This window comes from Talpa occidentalis, unplaced genomic scaffold (genome assembly GCF_014898055.3).
Source record: "Talpa occidentalis isolate TD23 unplaced genomic scaffold, MPIMG_talOcc4v2.1 talOcc4.12, whole genome shotgun sequence".
In the NCBI taxonomy this organism is placed as follows: domain Eukaryota; kingdom Metazoa; phylum Chordata; class Mammalia; order Eulipotyphla; family Talpidae; genus Talpa; species Talpa occidentalis.
In genome coordinates this window covers 89,644,197-89,665,788 of record NW_023601212.1, presented here as the reverse complement: position 1 = coordinate 89,665,788, position 21,592 = coordinate 89,644,197, and the positions used below count along the sequence as shown (strand labels likewise).

At 47.9% G+C, this 21,592-nt stretch overlaps 1 protein-coding gene across 1 annotated transcript; it reads left to right on the top strand.

The window, feature by feature from the left end:
- Positions 1 to 15,083: 15,083 nt before the first annotated feature.
- CHP2 (calcineurin like EF-hand protein 2) lies at positions 15,084 to 17,584 on the top strand. The gene is made up of 7 exons (XM_037504555.2): positions 15,084 to 15,159; positions 15,663 to 15,735; positions 15,830 to 15,910; positions 16,047 to 16,174; positions 16,358 to 16,419; positions 17,128 to 17,250; positions 17,436 to 17,584. Exons 1-7 carry the CDS (start codon positions 15,093 to 15,095, stop codon positions 17,487 to 17,489), a joined length of 588 nt encoding a protein of 195 aa, XP_037360452.1. The 5' UTR covers positions 15,084 to 15,092; the 3' UTR covers positions 17,490 to 17,584.
- Positions 17,585 to 21,592: the final 4,008 nt, after the last annotated feature.

The following is a 21,592-nucleotide window of genomic DNA, read 5'->3' as shown; positions in this document are numbered from 1 at the left end:
CAGGAATTCTTTTTCCTCTGACAGCGAGTTTCCTCTGAATTTATTGTCTCAGAGAAGGGATGATGAAACAGAAAGAGAGAAAGCAAAGCTTCTTTTATCTTTTTAGTTCTCAAATAATTCAGGGCATGAGCCGAGACTTGAGAGAACAAATAACGAGAGTAAAAAAGATTCCCAAGACTTGGCGAGGAAGGAGTAAGGAGAGGCCTCAGGGCCGCAGGAAAGAAGAGTCTGTTGCTGTCTCCTTCCCTTACAGGGCCCCATTTAAGTTTATGTAGGTTTGCGTGGTCTCTATTATGAGCAGAGGGGTAGGTGTGTCTCATCTCCTGGGTTGAGCCTGGGGAAGTCATAGCTACATGTAGACAGAGATAGGGTGTCAGGGAGGTCCCCACTGTCTGATATGATATGAGGTGGGTGAATATTTCTCACAGCATGAGTGTTGGGGGAGGGGGTGCACTGAGGGCAACTTTAGAAGGCAAGGAGGGATAATGTAGCAGAGATAGGACACAATGACCAGGGATGTCTCTGGAACACCACCTAGGACAGATGACGACCAGGGCTTAGTGCCTCTTGCCTCCTGCTATGATGTAGACTCCATGGAACTTAAACCCACCCTGGAGAAATTCTCGTGGTGCAAGGGGTAAAGCACAGTACTGTGAAACTATCTGCAGACTCTGCAGCACGAGTTCGATCCCTGGCCGGCCAGGGAGCTGACCCACATGGTGCAGCAGACCTCTCCTGTCTCGCCCGCTGCTCCCCTCAGCAGTGTGTTTCAGTGGATCTGCCTGTTCTGTTCCCCACTCTGTCTCTGGTGAATCCTCTTACCCCCTGCACCTCTGGCCTGTACCCCAGTTCCTGTATGCATAAATAAATAAATAAATAAATAAACAAATAAATAAATCTATCTTAAAAAAAAAAAAGGAAATCTGGGAAACACTTGGGACTAATAGTACTAAATGTCTTCACCTGGTACAAAGGGAACTCAAATAAAGAAATGAAGTTATGTTTCTCTCCATACTTTAGTTCATGCTCTTAGGCCTTCTTCTACTAGGTTAATATACAAATGTCAATAGCCTTTCTTCATCTTAGAAAAGAATGAAAAAACAGAAATAATAATGGGGGAAAAAAATCCCAATCATGGTAGCAATAAAAAGAAAATCCTTAGTCATAAATTTAGTAGAAAGGCACAGGACCTATATGAAAGAAACTATAAAATTTTATGAAGAGTATAAAGCAAACTGTGAACAAATAAAAAGATATGACCCTATGTGGGAAGACTTAATATAATTAAAGTGTCAATTCTTTGGCCTCCCCTGGTGGCACAGCAGTTGAGCGCTGGGCTGCAAAGCTGCCCGCAGCCTCTGCAGTGCCAGTTGAATACCTGGCACCGGCGAGGGTCCCACATGCGCACAGACCTCTCCTGCCGCATCTGCTGCTCCCCTCAGCAGTGTATTTTGTCAGTCTGCCTGTTCTGTTCCCCGCTCTGACTCTGGTGAATTCTTTTACCCTTCTGTGCTTCTGATTGTACACAGTGCTTGTATAAATAAATAAATAAATCTTTTTTAAAAAAATAGTGTCAATTCTCCCCAAATTAAATTACAAGTATAATGCAATTTTATCTACCCAATATATATATATATATTTAAATTGGCTAAAATAAAGACCATATGCAAGAATAAAGGGTCAAGGATTGTCAAGAAACAATAGAAGAATAACAGGCAGGGAGCTTGTCTTACCACATATCTGAACCTACTGTAAAATGACAGTGTTATTACCATGGAGCACAGGAATTGACAAATGTATCAGTTAGATAGACTAGAGAATTTGGTTACATGCAAATGATAGAAGAAATAAAATTTGAACTCCGCAGCAAAGGAGATAATGGTTACAGAGGGAATTGGAGAAAGGTGGAGTGGGTGGGGGAAGGAGACAGACAGGGTGTGTGCACGCGCACGGGTGGTTTGGTGGTGACAAAAAAATCTTAGGCTGCAAAAAAAAAAAAAAAAAAGGAAAAAAGAATAGAGAATTTGCAAGTAAATCTGTATTTGCAAGATTTTAATAAATGACAGAGGATATTTTAATTCACTGGAAGCTTCAATAAATGCTTTGGCATAATATGCTATTAGGAGGAAAATCAGTCTCTCTCTCTCTCTCTCTCTCTCTCTCTCTAAATAGTTCTCATTTTTCAGAGCAGTTTTAGGCTCATAAAATTGAGAGGAAGGCCCAGGGGTTTCCCATGTTATTTCTTATGCCCCCCATAACATGCATAGCCTCCATTATCAATGTCCCCCCTGGAGGGACATCTTGGTTGCTTCCAAGTCTTGGAAATTATGTGTGAAGCTACTGTAAATAATAATAAAGCTGTATGTACAGATTGTTTTTAATGGATCATAACTTTTTATTGAAGTGTACCATACCTACAGAAAAGAGTCCAAATTATAGGTTGCTTAGTGTACATACCCATTTACCCTATGCAGAGATCAAGAAATTGAACATGACCAAGAATCCCAAAAGAGCCCTTGTTTGTTTTTTTTTTTAAAGATTTATTTATTTATGCATACAAGAACTGGGGAACAGGCCAGAGGTGTTTGGGGGGTGAGAGGATTCACCAGAAACAGAGTGGGGAGCAGAACAGGCAGATTGACTGAAATACACCTCCCTGGGCGGGGATCGAACTTGTGTGCTGCAGTGACTGCAGATAGCTTCATAGGTTGCATCTTAACACCTTGCGCCACCAGGGAGGCTCCCAGAAGAGCCCTTGTACTTCATTCTAAGAGTAACCTTTACTTTGACTTCCAATATCCTAAATTCATTTTTCTTAGTTTTGTTACTTATGCAAATGGATCAGACAGTATGTTCTCTTCTGTGTCTATTTTTTTTCAATATTATTTTTGTGAGATTGTCCATGGCATCAAGTGTAGCTGCAGTTCCTTCTCATTGCTGTAGAGTGTTACAGTGAATAGACCACGATTGATGTGTATGTTCTAATGTCAGTGGGTATTGTCCCTACCAGTAATGGGTTATCATGAAGAGTGCTATGAATTTTTCACACATGTATTTTGCTGAACATGCCTATGTATTTCTGTTGCATATACACTTAGGGGCAGAACTGTTAAGTCAAGTTCAAGTTCACTAGGTTTTGTCAAACACTTTTCCAATGGTGGTACCAACTTAGATTTGCTAGCGGTAAGAACTTTCTTCAGCAATACAGAAAATGTTCAAACTATAAAAAAGAAACCCAGATATATCTGAAATAGATAAAAATTAAAAAAAAATCTTTAGAAGGGCAAAAGATAAACAAACAGCAGATCTGAAAAATATTGGCAACACAGATGATAAATAAAGATTAACATCTATATAATATGCAAACTGCTCGCAAACTGCTCCTATAAGTTGACAAGAAAAAGACAAACAACCAAGAAATATGCACCGGCTATGAATAGGCACTTACATAAGATCAACTCTAAACATGTGAAAATGTGCTCAAGTCACTAGCAGTCAGAGAAATGTAAAAACAAGATTTAAAAAAAGTAACAAGCATATCATTTTATGCCCATAAATTTGCAAAAATTAAAAAGAAGGCTACAGTAATGGCAAAATGCTGATAATCGCTGGAGCTGAGCTGTGAGTATCTGGGACTCATTATACTATCCTATTGACTTTCAAGATGTTTGAAACTGTCCATAAAACAGAAAAAAACTTCAAACAAACAAAAACAAGAAAGCTAAGCCTCTTCCTGCCAGGAATTTGGGGAAGATTGTACTTTCATATGGGGCTGTGGGATGTACATTGTTACAGCCTTTTTGGAATGCAATCTGGTAACAACTGCTTGAAATTAAAAGTACATACTCCCTTCGACCGGGAAAACCTACTCTTGGGGTTCTTTGCTATAAAAATAGAAATGCTGGGCCTCCCCGGTGGCGCAGCGGTTGAGCGCTGGGTTGCAAAGCTGCCCGCAGCCTCTGCAGCGCCAGTTCGATCCCCAGCTGCTCCCCGGCCACCAGAGGAGGATCCCACATGGCGCGCAGATCTCTCCTGCTGCCCGCTGCTCCCCTCAGCAGTGTATTTCGTCAGTCTGCCTGCTCTGCTCTCCACTCTGACCCTGGTGAATTCTCTCACCCTCCCGTGCTTCTGACTGTACCCAGTGCTTGTATAAATAAATAAATAAATAAATAAATAAATAAATAAATAAATAAATAAATAAATAAATCTTAAAAAAAATAGAAATGCTTTATATACATACATATATATGTATATATAAAAGACAATTTATAATGGCAGTGGCATAAGGTACTTATTGCAGCATTGTTCCACGTGAAAAGAAGTAGAGACAAAGTAAGGGCCATTCAACTGAGAAATAACTGACCCAATTACAGAACATCATACTTTGGAGTATAACGCAGTCACTAAAAATAATAGAGTATGTTCATTAACTTGGAAAGATGTCTATGAGTTATATTGAGTACAAAGAGCAAATGCAGAAAGGAGCATTATAGGAGCCTACTTTTGTAAAACCATCTACATTATTTTATATGCTCATGGATTAATAATACAGAATGCAATATACTGATTTGCTAACAAGAATCTTAAGGTAGCTGGATGGGGTATGTTGTAGGATGGAAAGGGGTAAAAACAGCAAAAAAAGAAAAAAGAAAAAATATTTTCAAAAGCTTCTCTAAATACATTACATATATGCTATTTATGTAAAAGTAGTTGTACACATGTTGGGTGTGTGGGGGTGTGTGTGCATTAATGTGCATGTAAGGCCTTGCCCAGGTGAAACAGCTGTTTCCATAGTGTGCAGGGTAATTGTAATCTCCATATTTCCACACCCTGCCAGCTCCGTGCATAAAGTCAGCTTACTAGAATGCCTTCTCAAAAAAAAAAAAAAAATTTTTTTTTTCTTTCATTCTGTGTATTAAAAAAGGCACAATTGGGCCTCCCCGGTGGTGCGGCAGGTTGAGTGCAGCACGGTAAAGCTGTCCGCAGCCTCTGCACTGTAGGTTCGATTCCCGGCCGGCCAGGAGCAACCCACATGGCTGGGCAAACCTCTCCTGCCTCACCCGCTGCTCCCCTCAGCAATGTATTTCTTCAGTCCATCTGCCTGTTCTGTTCCCGGCTCTGTCTCTGGTGAATCCTCTCACCCTCCCGCGCCTCTGGCCTGTACCCTGGTTCTTGTATAAATAAAAATAAAATCTTAAAAAATAAAAATAAAAAAGGCACGAATAAAAAAAAAGACCACCTCCTTGACATATTTGATTTACTTAACCTGTTAACTAACTTGCAAGGAAGGTTTCCTTGTCCCCAGTCTACAGAAGAGCAAACCGACTTTCAGAGTAGTTAAGAAATTTGCCCAAATTCACAAAACCTCTAAGAGCCAGGGGTTCTAACCCACCTCTGCTTGACTCTCCAGACTATGACCTTAACCTGTGCGTTATACTTCCTTTCTCATCTTCTCGTGATGTGTTTTTCACAGGTGCATCTCGTCCAGATAAAGGAGCCACTGAGGCAGCTGCTTCTGTTAGACCATTTGGACCAGCTCGCTCGCTCTACCTGGTTTGCGCCCAAACCCCATGTGGGGTTTCTCTGCTCAAACTTGGTCCTCATTTGTCCCCTAGAAATCTTGTGGCCCAGATCTCCTCCAGGGACTCGGCAAATTCAGATTCAGCGCTCAGGCATTTTTCTATCTCCTCCCACGCTGGGGGAGAGGGGCGGTGAGTAACCACCCACCTGGGCTGGGAAGACCAAGGAGGTCAGGTGCCCAGGCTGGGTCTCTGAATCCGGGAGGAGGAGCCATCTGTCTGCCTCGGGAGAGGCCTCTAGTGGTGATCCTGAGAACCGCAGGCTCATCGTATAGGCCAGACCTGGCAGAAGCAGCCAGCCAGCTCTTCCTGCTGCAGGAGGTGAGCCCCTTGGTTACCCGCTGTGGGGGCAGAGGGGAGAGGCCGCGAGGGAGCTCAGGGGTACTGGGAGGCTTCTGCGGATCCCATCATGTTGAGTTTCCTGACATGGGTGCAGGTTGCACGGGCAGTTGTGTATATTCGTTCAACCAGAAGGAGTCAGTTTCTGAGAGTCTAGTGCTGTATTTCCGAAATTTTGTGAGTGGTCAGTGAGTCACAGCCATAGTCAAAAATTATTCTATAAATTTACAATTAAATAAGTCATTTTTTAAAAGATTTATTTATTTGTGTATACAAGAGCTGGGGTACAGGCCAGAGGTGCAGGGGGTGAGAGGATTCACCAGAGACAGAGTGGGGAGCAGAACAGGCAGATCTACTGAAATACACTGCTGAGGGGAGCAGCGGGCGAGACAGGAGAGGTCTGCTGTGCCATGTGGATTGCTCCCTGGCCGGCTGGGGATCAAACTTGTGCTGCAGAGGCCACAGATTGTTTCATAGTGTGGTTCTTAACCTCTTGCGCCACCAGGAAGGCCCTAAAGAAGTCATTTTTAAAACAAAAGTAATGCATACTTAAAATGTATTGCTTCCTAATTATTTTACTCTTCTCGCCCCTGAGATTTCTTACATGCACATGTGTGGTGGGAATACTGCATGACTTCTAGGGCATGTCACATCTCAATGCCACTCTGGCGCATTAGCAGCTTGGAACCCGCCAGGGAGGGAGTATTTATACCATGGAAATCAATCAGCAGATGCTACTAATCAAGGACTTGGCTTACTTTTTGTCAATTGCTTAGACTTAATAAAGGGATTGTTAGCGGGCAGAATGAGGGGTACCCCTTGATTCCCAAACCCACCTGCCCATTCTGCCATCCACCACATAAAGACAAAACATACTCCTAGTGCATAATACCTTCAATAGAAAAGAACTTTAATACAATGAGTGTGCAATAGAGAGAAGAGAAAGAATATAGTTTAAAAGTCTCCCCATGAAACACCCAGTCACCCATGCCCTCGTGGGTAAATGCCCAGCCAAACAGTGTTGGCCCAAAGTGGGGACACTGAGACTAGAAAGCTTGCCATAAGCCTAAGGCACCGTCTGGTGCAGACCCATAGGGCAGGGGCAGAGGGGCCAAGCAAGTCTGGAAGGAAAAGAACAAAACCAAAGTCTAAATCAAGGTAAAGGCTGCCACTGTCAGACCTCATCTTTGCCTCTTCTCACCCAGTTTCGAGCTCGTGGCCTGACAGTTCCCCTGTAATCACCATGTCCTGGAACCCAGTCTCAGCCTCAGCTTCCCAAGGACCCAGCGGAAGAGTCTCCAGATATTCAGAGCCTGGGGACAGAAGCACTTCAATAGGGTGAGCAGCCCCCTCCAGCGGGCTAAAGTCTTGCAAAGTGATTCCTCCTCTGGCTACTGAGGGCTGGGGCTTATTTCTAGTGTGGAATCTGGGTGCTTGTTAGAACTGCAACATCTTGGCCCCACCCCAGACTACTGAGGCAGAAATACTGAGGGTAGGGAGCGGAAATTGGAGATTTTGGCAAAACCTGCAGATGATTCTGGTGCATCCTGGCGTCTAAGTTGAAACACACACATGGGTGGTGGGCCTGCCGCTCCACCTTCCCCCAGAACATGAGGGGATTAACCCCTTGAGGGGGACTTATTGCATGAAATTTAAGTTCAGAGGTGGGGGAATTGGGACAAGTGGCATCTCCACAAAACCGAGCGCAAAAAAGACTTTCCTGTCTTCTCTACCTTTTGCTTTGGTTGCAATAGCAGCAGGGGTTTATTTGTTTATTTATTTATTTAAGATTTATTTATTTTTATACAAGAGCTAGGGTACAGGCCAGAGGTGCGGGTGGGTGAGAGGATTCACCAGAGACAGAGCGGGGAACAGAACAGGCGGAAGGACCGAAATACACTGCTGAGGGGAGCAGCGGGTGAGACCGGAGAGGTCTGCCGAGCCATGTGGGATTCTTGCCAGCCAGCCAGGATCGAACCCACGCTACAGAGGCTGCGGACAGCTTCACAGCCCTGTGCTCAACCCGCTGAGCCACCGGGGAGGCCAGCAGCAGGGGTTTAGATGTTTGGACCTGGAATCTTGCTTTTGGGCCAGGAAATGCCACTTTGAGAAAGAACTAGTGCTTCTGTATTAAAGCTGGTGCATCGGTCATGGGTGGGTCTGATATTTGCTCGTATTGGGTGGGAGGCTGGTCCTGAGTGGTCCTTATGGGTCATCGTGATTTCCAGAACTTCATCTTGGGCACTTTGCCTGATCCTGGCCTCTGAGACCCGAGCCCGATGGAGTACAATCTGGATGGGAACCAGGTTGGAGGGGATTTCTTGGCCACAGATAATGGTGCTAGTGAGCGTGGCTCTGGATAATGATGCCAAAGAGGCATTCACTTTAGAAGTCCTTGGAAGCAACGGGAAGAGGCACTTGTAAGGCCCCTTGAGTGCGGGCTTCTCAGAGCTCACTGCTAAGGAGCTTTCAGACTAGCCCAGGCGGTTCTTACAGTTACTTCTCCTCGGGCCCTTACCTGCACCCCTGACAAGAGGGCAGGTTTTAAGTCTTTGCGTTACCGAGAGAAAGGATGGAGGAGACTGTTGGCCTGGAGGGCCTGCCAGGCCTGGCTGGTGAAAGAGTTTTGATGTTTGAACTCTGGCCTGATCATTTCACTTTGGTTTTTTTTTTTTTCTCTTTCATGCCTTTGGCTAGTGTACTTCTAATCTCCCTTGAGGCTGGTGTGGTAGAGAGTGCTAGAGCTACTGGGGGGGGGGGTGTGCGTGAAAAGATGTGGGGGGGAGCGACCAAGCGATCGAGAGAGAGAGAGAGAGAGAGAGAGAGAGAGAGAGAGAGAGAGAGAGAGAGATTCGAAGTAGCTCTTTGATGAAGTCGTTAGCGTGGGGATTCATCTGTCTTCGTTATTAAACACCCCCCCCACCCCAGCTTGCTCTGAGGAGGTGACTCGTGCTTATGAAACCTACTGACAGCAGGGGGCGGTAGAGTGAAGCAGTTAAATGCATGACTTGGCGGCTGCAGCTGGGTTTGACAGGGAGGGCTTCAACCAGTATTTCCTATACGTTTGGTACACATCTCAAAGGGGCTTTGAAACATGCAGCCTCAACTATATGTAAAATTTTTGATAAATTGTACGTATAATTACTGGGCTGACATTACACATGGATAGATCATAAAATGCAATTAAGTTGGAATTAAAAAGGCGAAAAATGGTGAAATTAACTTTGAAAAAAAGCTCTGTTATGGTGCAATCGACCACAAACTGCAACTATTAACAGTGCACAGTGTGATAAGGTTTAGCATGAAACCACCACACAGTCAAGATAATGAACATAACCGTCTCCTGGGCCTCTTTGTAATCACCCCTTCCCCCTTCTCATCTTTTTCCTGCTCCCCCTTCCTCCTGGGCAACCTCTGGTCGGTTTTCTGTCACTGTAGATTAGTTTACATCGTGTGGAGTTTGATATATATGACATCATACTTTTTGTTAATATCAGGCATCAACATAATTGATTTCCCAAATAATTAACTTAATTGATTTTTAATATAATTATGGAGGAAAGCATCAAGGATGAAATTATGACCGATTAGCTTTTAAAATAAAATTTTGTTAACTTAATGCTGCAAAATATTTTCCCACTCAGATTGCAGAAGTTTGTCTTCATGTTCTGGACACTCGGGTTTTTTTTTCTTTTTAAAATGAATTAAAAATTTTTTCAATTTAATAATTGGAGTGGGAATACATGCAGGTGGTTTTATACCTAAACATATGAAAAGATATAAAGTGCAAAGTCCCCTTTCAACTCATATTGCCCATCTACTCAAGGTGCATCAGGCCCGTCCACCTTCCAGGTACAGCTTTTATTAGTTTCTTAGGCATCTTCCAGATTTATGAAAATATAAATATCTATACATATTACATATATCTCATATTTTGTCAACTTTTTATAGAAAAGACAGCATATTTATTTACGACACCGTATACTGTTGTACAGCTTAAATGTTTTCTTTTTTTTAAAAAGATTTATTTATTCATACGTATAAGAACTGGGGTACACTGGTGGCGCAGCGGTTGAGCGCGGTTGCGAAGCTGCCAGTGGCCTCTGCGACGCTGGTTCGATCCCCAGCTGCTCCCCGGCCACCAGAGGAGGGTCCCACATGGCGCGCAGACCTCTCCTGCCGCCCGCTGCTCCCCTCAGCAGTGTACTTCGGTCCTTCTGCCTGCTCTGCTCCCCGCTCTGGCTCTGGTGATTCCTCTCCCCCTCCCGCGCTTTTGGCTGTACCCAGTGCTTGTATAAACAAAACAAACAAACAAACCAGCAAACAAATAAATAAAGCATGCCTCTATTAAAAAAAAAAAAAAGAACTGGGGTACAGACCAGACGCGTGGGAGAGTGAGAGGATTCACCAGAGACAGAGTGGGGACAGAACAGGCAGATTGAGTGAAATACACTGCTGAGGGGAGCAGCAGGGAGACAGGAGAGGTCTGCGCTGTGCCATGTGGGATTCTCGCCTTCTGGCCGGGATTGAACCTGCTCTGCAGAGGCTGCGGACAGCTTCACAGCGCTGCGCTCAACTGCCTGCACCGCCAGGGGAGGCCCCAGTTAAAACGTTTTCACTTGGAGATCTCGCCACATCAATTTGTAGGGAGAGTTCTTTTTTTTTTTCTTTTCAGTTTTATTGTGTTGCACAGCTCTATAATTCATTTAACCTGATAGACACCTGTGTGGTTGCAGGGGTTTTTTTTTTCCCTAGAAAAATCAATACTGCATCCAATAACCTTGTGTATGTACCATTTTACAAGTGTGTGAGCGTAGCTGTAAAAATTGGGTTGGCAGGGTCCAAGATGTCTACATTTATAGTTTTGAGTGTCCACATCACCTTCAGGGGGTAATGCCAATGGAGACACCCACTTGTGACGGGTGAGCCTTTCTAGTTCCTCGCCAACTGTGTTTATTCAACTTTTGGATTTTTTCCAATCTCGAAAATGGAAAGTGGTATTTCAGTGTAATTTTCACTTGCACTTACCTTCATAAGACTGCAGTGGATGCTTAGTTTTTCAATGTCTTGCTAATTGCAAGGGTTTCATAATATCTCAAAGCATGAAATAGGCCACGTGCATAGCTGCTGTGTTTTCCATGAGAAAGCAGATACTTGTACGTGTTTAGATTCTGATCCACTGGAGTTGCATCAAATGTGTGTTTATGTGACTTCTTTGAATCCTATTCTATGCCCAGAAAATAGGAAAACCAAGAGTTGAAATTGTATTGTCATGAGATGAAAATGAACCATCAGAGTGTGTCCTGCACTTTTTTTTTTTTTTTTTTTTTTTTAATTTTCTAGAGGCATGTCTTATTTATTTATCTATTTGTTTGTTTGTTTGTTTGGTTTATACATGCACTGGGTACAGTCAGAAGCCGGGAGGGTGAGAGAATTCACCAGAGCCAGAGCAGGGAGCAGAACAGGCAGAAGGACCGAAGTACACTGCTGAGGGGAGCAGCGGGAGGCAGGAGAGGTCTGCGCGCCATGTGGGACCCTCCTCCAGTGGCCGGGGAGCAGCCGGGGATCGAACCGGCGCCGCAGAGGCCGCAGGCAGCTTCGCAACCCAGCGCTCAACCGCTGCGCCACCTGGGAGGCCCGTGTCCTGCACTTTTGCTTGGAGATCTCATCATAAGACAGACGTTCAGTTAGGGGTCTGGTAACCACGCAGGGTTGTCCACACAAAACCACAAACACTGTGTTTTATAGCAATGGGTCATTTTGACTGCCCTTGCTTTTTGAATCACATATTGACTTAGGAACTCAATTTCCTGCTCAAGAGTAGTCCATTGTCCTGAATCAAAGCGTCTGTTTCCCTTCATTCTTGCACGGTAAGTTGAGACAGCATGCTATGCTCTTTGCCTTACACCGCCTAATGCTGAGGAATTACCAGTGTATTTGTGTGGAGCGAGCTGACCCTGGGTATCGGGTCTGGCCTCTTGAGGCTTCGGGAAAGGCGGGTGTGGGAAACCCTTTTGTGGTGCATGTCTCACCGTAGTTCTTTGGCCTTGACCTCAGAGTCCCTGCAAAAGGTGTGTATCTGGGGAGTCGTGTTTGCCCCAAAGCCATCAAGACTGCTTGGCCACAGCCGAGTGGGCCTCTGAAGGCTTCTCAAATGAGTAAATGGAAGGTTTTCCTTGAATATCATCATTTGTCCTTTGAGGCCACCAAGGGATGGCCACCGCGGGGTCTGCTGACTCGCTCCTCCCCTGCGTTCTCATGCAGCCTTGATTTTCCCATCGGTTTTCCTTTCTTTTTCATGCCAAGACGACCATCTCAGTTTCTAGTTTTGCTCACTGTCACCGACTCTGGGCCCTTGACTGGGTTTCTGATTTCACTGGTCTGGGCTGGGCCTCTGGTGTCTGGCATTTAAAAAACTTCCAGGTGATTCTAACGTGCAGCAGGGTTAAAGTGTTTATTTATTTATGTATTTTGTGGTGTGACCTCAGCCAACCAGGCACGAGAGGAATCTTGCAGGAGAGGCTACTGGGCAGATTCCTCTCTCTCAGCAGGTCTCCCTGTATATACCGCACATGCCCATATTTTCCTATATATGCACGAGCCACTCTGGAAGATTCCCGAGAAAGAGGGAGTGACAGGGGCTGCTTTGTGGAGTGAAGACTGGGACAGAGGAGCTGACGGGAGAAGCTAGCCTCCAGGAATGCCAGTGTCCAGGCCAAGGGTATTGTCCCAGATGCCTCCAACCCTTGGGGTGCCTGAAGGGTGTTAGTTTGAGGCCACTTGCCCCATCTTCACATTGATCCCCTCCCTTTCTCCTGCTCCTCCTCCCTGCCCTGCCTCACTTCTCTGCTCTATGAGACGTGGGCCTTGTTCTCTGGAAGCAGAACCAGAGATGGGTTCTTGTTTAATTGATTAATCAAGGACCCCGAAGGCTAATTATTATGTAGCCATTTCTCCTCAGCCTTCCCCAGACTTGTTATTATTATTTTTTCTTTCTTTTTTAAATTCTAGCCATTCTAATGTGTGTGAAGCAGTCTTTTATTGTGGTTTTATTTATATGTTCCTGGCGACAAATGATATCAAGTTCCTTTTTATTGTGTTTATTGCCCATTGCACATCTTCTGAGGAGAAATGTCCTCTCCAGTGTTTTGTTTTTTAAATAAATATTATGTGTTTCTTTTCTTGTGTGTGTGTGTGTGTGTATATGTGTGTGTGTGTGTCAAAGAACTGGGGTGCAGGCCAGAGGTGTGAGGGGGGAATGAGAGGATTCACCAGAGACAGGTGGGGAACAGAACAGGCAGATCTACTGAAATCCACTGCTGAGGGGAGCAGCTGGCGGGCCAGGAGAGGTCTGCTGCGCCATGTGGGTAGCTCCCTAGCTGGCGGGAGATCGAACTCATGCTGCAGAGGCTGAGGATAGGTTGATAGTGCTGTGCTTAACCCTTTGTGCCACCAGGGAGGCCTAATTTACTTTAGTGTCTCACTGACTCGGGCTAGAGAAGCTCCTCTAAGATCAGCATCCCAAACTGGCCTGAGATGATTACTGCAGTGTCCCAAGTTTTCTTACTCCCCCCTGGGATCAGAACCTAACTCCAACTAAGCCCACAGCCTGACTCACAGCAGCGTACTGGAGTGGTTGCTGGGCTTCATTAGGGATCATTGTGGCTTCCTGCTTGCTTCAGTCCTTGGGGGCATCTGAAAAGGATTCAGCCTGCCTTTCACCACTTGTGAATCCTTGGGGACTTTGCAAGAGAAGCAAGCACTTCTTAGATCAATATTTGTAAGGCTTATCTAATGCAAGCCTCTGCCTGGGGCCAGAGGATGGACTTTTCCTCCCGTGTCTCTCTCCAGGATGGGTATGAACCTGAACCCTTGTAATGAACTGCTTGCATTGCCTCCACCACACCCCTGGGGATTTTTCCTTAATCACACCTATTCCATTAAATTTGAGTACCACAGATCAAGTATATTTATGTGCTCAAAGTCTACTGTATTTTATACATAAAAAGAACAAAATCTTTGCCCCCCTTGGGGGCAGGATGGCTCCCACTGAAAGGGCATGCTTCACTGGTGCACACCGGACCCCCTGGCAGCCTCCACCCCTTGCCAGCAGGAAGGAGGCCTTCTAGCTGGTGCGACCAGGAGAATGTGAGCTGATACACGCACATGGTTGAGCAAGGCAGGGGGTGCATGCTGTGAGCCAGTGGAAGGCAAGCCCTGGCCATTATTATTTTCGCTTGGTGGCAGCGATGTCAGTCACCTCTCTCAGGCTGCAGAGTCCCATAGAGCCCGAGGGCTGGCTTGAGGTCTAGGTCATTCCCAGCCTAAGTCATTCCCAGGTCTAAGTCATTCCCAGGCTTGAGGGCTCCATGAGGGCTGAGACGGACTGGGTGCCCAGCGACCAGTACAGGAGACCCCCAGAAGCTGCAGTCTGGTGGTGCCAGGCAGGAACCCACCCAGTGGGGTCACTACTTCCCATTTCCCAGGAGAAGTAGGGAGGCTGGAATGCTGGTTAAGTCTGATTTTTAAGCATTGACTGTTAAACAGCATTAATAGCATGTGGATCAAGCACGAAGAGGAGCTACCCTGACTTGTCCAGAATGAGAGGCAAAGCTGGGATTCCCAGCCAACTTCTGGGAACCCGGTGCTTTCCACACTTCCCACCCACCGGCCCTGCTCTGGTCTCACCGCGACGCCCCACTTCACCCCTTTAGTGCCTGGGGAGAGGCCCCAGGCTGGGAACCTCTGGGTTTGGGTCTAATGCATCCAGCCCCCCTCCCCACTGGTCACCCCTTTTCCAGAGGGCATGGACTCCCTAGATGAGGCAGCTGCGGGCGCCGGGGACCCGAGGCTGGAGGCGCCGGGAGGAGGGGGTGTCTGGGCTCCGTGGGAGGGCGGGCCTGGCCTCGCCCAGCCTCACCCCCTCCCCGCCCCCCGCCCCCCTGCGGACCTCAGGATCTCGGGAAGAAACAGCCCGTTGTTCGCACCCGCCCCTCTGACCCGCCGCCCGGGGCATTGTTTTCTATTCGCCCGGGTCGCGGGTGGGAGGCGAGGAACGCCGGGGTTCGGGAGCCTGGCCGTGCGCCAGGCCAGTGGCCTTCGGCCCCGGGACACTGGGGCGGCCGCGCCTGGGAGGCGGGAGGGAGACGCCTGGGTCCGGGCTGCAGCTCGGCCATGGGCTCCCGGAGTTCCCACGCCGCGAGGATCCCCGACGTGGAGGCCATCAGGCGCGAGACGGGCTGTGAGCGGCGCGGGGGGCGCGGGGGGCTGCAGGCTTGTGGGGGCCGGGAAGGGGCAAACCCGCGTCCCATGGCTGGGCTCGAGGGGGTTCAGCGCAGGGACTCTGGTTGGGGTTCCCGGGGTACGGGGCTAGGCTGGAATCGCAGGACTAGGGACCTTGTTAATCTAGGGGTTCCGGCGTCCAGGTTGGAGGAAGGTCTGGGTTCCCCGGGTTGGGGGCGCCCGGGTGTCCTCGAACCCGGACCCGCGCGGGCGGAGGGTGCAGGAAGTTGCCTTTGGTTTCTTGGTTTCCGCGAGGGGAGCCCCCCCCGCCCCCCCGCGAGCTTTCCTGGGCTTTTCAAGCCCCCTCCAATGTCGCCAGCTCGATCCCGGGTGCAAGTCCCTCAACATCCCGGGCCCCTCCGGCCGCGGGGGGCTGTTCCTGGCGCGCGCGCCTCAGCCCCTAGAGCCCAGCGCGGGGCGAGCGTCCCCCGGCCTCACCCTGGGCCCCTCCCTCCCTCCCAGTCTCCCAGGCCTGCCTGACCCGCCTCTACCACCGCTTCTGCGCGCTGGACGGCAACAAGAAGGGCTACCTGAGGTGAGGCGCCGCTCGCCACCTCCCCGCGCGCCCTGGCCCGGCCCTGCCGCGCGCTCTGACTGCCCAGCCCCTTCTCTGCGCTTTGACTTTGCAGCCGAGTGGATCTGCAGCAGATCGGGGCGCTGGCCGTCAACCCCCTGGGAGACCGCATTATAGACAGCTTCTTCCCCGAGGGGTGAGGCCTCGCGGGTGGGGAGACCGAGGGAAAAGCTTGTATGGGAGGTTAGGGATGGAGGCGGTTGGAGGGCCAAGGTGACCGCTGCCCGATCCCTCCCCCCCACGCCCCAATTCCCCTCTCCCACCTCCTCCAGGAGTCTGAAGGTGGATTTCATAGACTTCGTCAGGGTCCTGGCTCATTTTCGACCTGTAGATGATGAGGACAGAAGCCGGGACCCCAGAGAACCTGAACCCCTCAATAGCAGAATGAACAAACTTCGCTGTGAGTTTGTGGGAACCCCCACGCAAGTAAGACCTCAGATTAACCGCCCCAGTGCGAGGCCCCAGACACCTCCCACTCTTGCAGGGAACCTGTAAATGGCCTCCCCCACTCTCCAGGGCGACCTTCTGGGAGAGAACCAGGGAAGTCCAAACTTCCTTCCTCACCCCGCCCCTCTCTTCCCAGTTGCATTTCAACTCTACGACCTGGACAGAGACGGGAAGATCTCCAGGCAGGAGATGCTGCAGGTTGTAAAAATGCAAAAGCAAAAGATGACTCTGGAGGGTAGCTGGTTGAATGGGGGGGTGGTGAGGGATGCGGTGGATGTTAATGGATGGGGTGGGGGGCACAGATATGGGGATATGGTTAACCTGAGAACCTGAAAAATGTTGGGGTATAGGTTAACTTGGAAATGGGGTGGGGTGCAGTTGGGCATGAGATTGAGAAGAGATCAGTAGTTCTCAACTGGGGGACAGTTTTGCCCCCTGAATGATGTTGGCAATACACAGAGACATTTTTGATGGTCCCAGATGGGAGGTGGTGCTATGGCATCTGGTGAGAGAGGGCAGGAAAGTTGCCGTGTCCATCCACGACAAGGGGTGGTCGGGCCCCAGTGTCAGAGAAGACTCTGGAGTAGATGTTGTGAAGTGGGGGATGGATTTGGGAATAGTTGGAGGATGAGGTGGGGAAGGTCGTGGAGGGAAGATGGGCCTGGGTTAGAAGTTTGGGGTCGTGTGATGGATTTGCTGATATTGCTGAGGTGAATGTGGGCTAGGGAGAACAGTGGCAGACATTATTGGGAGACAGAGTGGGAAGTGATTGGATTTGTTGAAAGTGGAGGAAGGATGGGTTATAAAATTGGTAATGACTTCTAGGGTCACTGGGCAAGGCCTGAGGAATGGTGCTGGTAGTCTCTGCGACTCCGCCTTGTGCCTGCCTCTTCCCCTGCCACCCAGGTGCTCCGGCTGATGGTTGGAGTTCAGGTCACAGAGGAGCAGTTGGAGAGCATTACGGACCGCACAGTGCAAGAGGCTGATGAAGATGGGGATGGGGCCGTGTCCTTCCTGGAGTTTGCCAAGGTCAGAATGCCCTTGGGGAGTTGAATCAGGAGTCCCTAGGACAGATGTCCTGGGAAGTGAAGCTTGAGGGAGGAAGGAGGGAAGAGAGGGGTTCCCAGGGAATGAGGGTACCTTGGGGACAGGAGAGGGGGGTGGAGCCTAGGACTGGGATTCAGGGCTCTTGACTATCACCCATCTCCCCCCAGTCCTTAGAGAAGATGAACATAGAACAGAAAATGAGCATCCGTATCCTGAAGTGACCCTCCTGTGCCTTCCGCTGCCATATGCAGACCAGACCTTGGGATTCATCCTCAGCCCCCATGGAGGCAGGACCCCAATAAACTGTACTTTAAAAAATCCCTTTCATGCCTTTATTTTTTCTCTCTTTATTCTTTTTTTAATTGATGTTTTATTGGCTTATAACATTCTAGGTATTTCGGTTGTACAGCATTATGATTCATACGTCAGCAGTATGTATATACTACACCATGAGCAACTGCCTTTTTAGTTTTATGTTGAACTCTATACAGATCCAAGGAGTGAAAACTGGAATGTTACGTAGTAGAGTCTGCCTCATTTGATCTCACATCTGTGAATCAGCCAGCGATCTTTTGCTTACAAGTAACTGAAAACCCAACTCAACATGAGTTAAGTAAAACAACAACAACAAAAGAGGGAGGGGGATTTTTATGGCAGATGGTGTTATTTTGTTAAGATTTATTTATTTATGCATACAAGAACTGGGGTACAGGTCAGAGGTTTGAGGGATGAGAGAATTCACCAGAGACAGAGCCGGGAGCAGAACAGGCAGACTGACAAAATACACTGCTGAGGGGAGCAGCGGGCAAGACGGGAGAGGTCTGCCCCGCCATGTGGGTAGCTCCCTGGCCGGGGATCGAATTCGTGCTGCAGTGGCTGCGGATTGCTTCATAGTGCTGTGCTTAACCCCTTGTACCACCAGGGAGGCCCATGGATGTTATTAAAAAGTCAGGAAGTTGGGCCTCCCCTGGTGGCACAGCGGGTTGAGTGCAGTGCTGTGAATCTGTCCGCAGCCTCTGCAGTACCGGTTCAATCCCGGCTGGCCAACAAGAGTCCCGCATGGCACAGCAGACCTCTCCTGTCTCGCCTGCTGCTCCCCTTAGCAGTGTATTTGATCAGTCTGCCTGTTCTGGTCTCCGCTCTGTCTCTGGTGAATCCTCTCACCCTCCCACGAATCTGGCCTGTACCCCAGTTCTTGTATAAATAAATAAATCTTAAAAAGTCAGGAAGTTTCTGTTACCAGGTACAGCTGGATCCTGGGATTCAAATGATGCTCTCAGGACTCAGTTATTCTCTATGCTTCAGCTCAGCTTTCTTTTTCGGTTGGTTCATTCTTAGGAGGGCTGTTCCCACCAGCAGCTCTAGGCTTCCATCCTCCAAGCCTGATAATCCAATGAGAAGAATTTTATTTTTCAATAATTCCGAGCAAAGAGGATCACTGACCTGAATGGGGTCTTGCCCTTTTCTGCAGGGGGAATGGAATGTTCTAACTGGCCAGACCTGGATCCTGTGTTAACTGGTGTAAGGTCTAAGGAGGAAATAAGGTCTAAGGAGAAGAGAGGGCATAAGGAAGGTCGGCTAAAGGAGAATGAAGTGCTATTATCAGAAGAAATGGGAGTGATGCTTGTCAGGCAAAGCAGAGGTGACCGTCATGTCAGGTGGACCAAATGGAGGGTCTCTGGAAGTCTCACTCTTCAAAGGGCCTCACTGGCATGCCAGGGTGCTGGGAGCAGAGTGGGTGAGAGGTGATATTAAAGGTAATAAGCAAGACACACCTTCCTAGAGTATGAAATCATTCAACAATTTGGAGAGCAATTTCTCTTTTTTTATGGTATATTGTTCAAACATTGACATACCATATAATAGAGTGTAAAAGTCACAAGACAATAAGACTGTCTGTGATGGGGGGAGAGAGAGAGAGACCTTTTTTACAGCAGGCCTTTTCCCCATTTATAGCACTTCTCAAATTTGACAACTTAATCAGATGGTAAATATCATTGGTTTAAAAAGTTCAGACATTTGGGCCCCATGTCAGGGCTACCAAATCTCCAGGGAGGTCTATATTTTTAATAAGTAACTTCGATGTTGGAAAGCCAAGGACCACACTTCTATAAACACTGACCTGCAGCTCTGGCCAGGCCCCTGAAATCCCCTCTTTCCCCCACTCCCCCACCCCCCCCACCCCCGCCACATCTCTCAAGCAGAGCAGGAACCTTGCCCGCAGGCTCTTGGTAGAGTCTCCTATCTATTCCTACCCAGTCCAGCTCTGTGCCAATGACTAGTATTCCCAACCTGACAAAGTTTACTGGACGACCTGGGGAGTCCTAAAACTCCATTGCTGTATGGCGAACGGGAGAGCTAACTGGCCCCTGATGGGCTTGAGTTTGGGGCATCAGAGACCTTCGTCATGCAGCAGGGAGGGGCATCCGTCTGGCTGAGGTGGCTGGTTGAACCTCACCCCTTTGATTTCAACTCTGACAGAATTCCCCGCAGGTCTGTTCCTGGCGGGAGGAGAGAGGCTGATGCACCAATGGAGAGCCCCTGTGCTGGGAGCAGCAGTTGCCAAATTTCAGTGGTTTGTTTACCATCCTTGTTATTGTTGCCACACAGCACCTCACCTCCGATCTGTGCCAGTGTTTACTCATTATTTGTCTATAAATGGGCTCATTTAAATGGGATGTGTTTGCGTTTACCTAAGAAACTGAATAGCACTCCTATAACTTAGAAACCAGCACCGCTTGTTGTAAATAAAATAATTATGCAAATACAATACCTACCACAAATGTCAAAAAAGGAGATTATTAGCATTAGAGTCACAGAATAGTAAAGACAAACTTGCCCCAAACAGAGCTTCTCTTTGGTGATCGTAGGAGGCCAAACAAATCCAAAAAGCGACAACGTTTCATGGTGTGAGTCAGTGTTATTTAAAACTGTGGGGTTACTACTGAAAATCATCTTGTGTACCTGAGAGGTGGGTTTTCCAATCTTTGGGACTCACTGGCTAGGGGGAATTCTGAGACAACCATGTTGTGTGGAACCTGCCTCCTGATGGGGCCATTTTGGAGGCAGCCATCAGAGGACCTCAGATTGGTTGCTGGTCAGATTGGGTTTGGTAGAGGCTGATCATCAAAATGGAGCCAACTCACCCTGGCAGGTTTGGACACAAGATTCAGGGCATTATGACAGATACTTTCTTTTTTTTTTTTTTTTTATATAGAGGCATGTTTATTTTTATTTACTTATTTATTTGTTTGTTTGTTTTGTTTATACATGCACTGGGTACAGTCAGAAGCGCGGGAGGGTGAGAGAATTCACCAGAGCCAGAGCGGGGAGCAGAGCAGGCAGGAGGACCGAAGTACACTGCTGAGGGGAGCAGCGGACGGCAGGAGAGGTCTGCGCGCCATGCGGGACCCTCCTCCGGTGGCCGGGGAGCAGCCGGGGATCGAACCGGCGCTGCAGAGGCTGCGGGCAGCTTCGCAACCCAGCGCTCAACCGCTGTGCCACCGGGGAGGCCCATGACAGATACTTTCTTGTAGAACAGGAAACGTCAAAAGCAATAACCCTCTGCTGATGCTTATTTCCTGGCCTGGTATGACCATGAGCTTGGTGACAGGATCATGGATTTGCCCCACTGAGATCTCAAAGGAGGTCAGAGGCAGCTCTTAGAATCCTCACTTTAGAAGGGCCTTCCCAGAGAACTGTGGAATGGGCACTATAGCTGCCCCAACACCAGGGCTGTTGGGAAGGACATTAGCTGACCTAGAATTTTCTGGAAGAAACCAGCTGCATATCCTGAAGAGAAGATGAAAATTTCTTGCCAAAGTGGCTGAACCTGAGGTGGTGTGTGTGTAGGGAGCCCAGGGAACAGAAGCAGGTAGAAGGACCTTAGTAGTGATGTTGGGTAGACCTCATTATGGCTACCATTGCCACTTCCTAACTAATTTGGAAAATAGTTAAGAATTCTGAGCTTGACACCCAAATAGAAGGAAACTCGAGGTTGTCCTCAGCTCTACCCAACCAACACCAATAAAACTGATGCTTAAAAGGCAATATATAGACTTGATTCCTGGTATAGACCTACCCTGAAAATCAGTGTGGTTCAGCAAAAATAAGTGGAGTTGTGGAGTTCTTTTAGGCCTGATATTGAATCTGGACTCTTACTCACAGTACAACCTTGGGTAAGTAACTTGACCCTTCAATGTCTCAGCCTGTATTATCTGTGAAGGAGACAGATAACAGCAGCTACCTCAAAGAGCTGTTGTATCTTGTCCTTCCTCTATGTCTTTACCTCCCCCTCCCCTGTTATACTTTAGCTGAGAGTCCT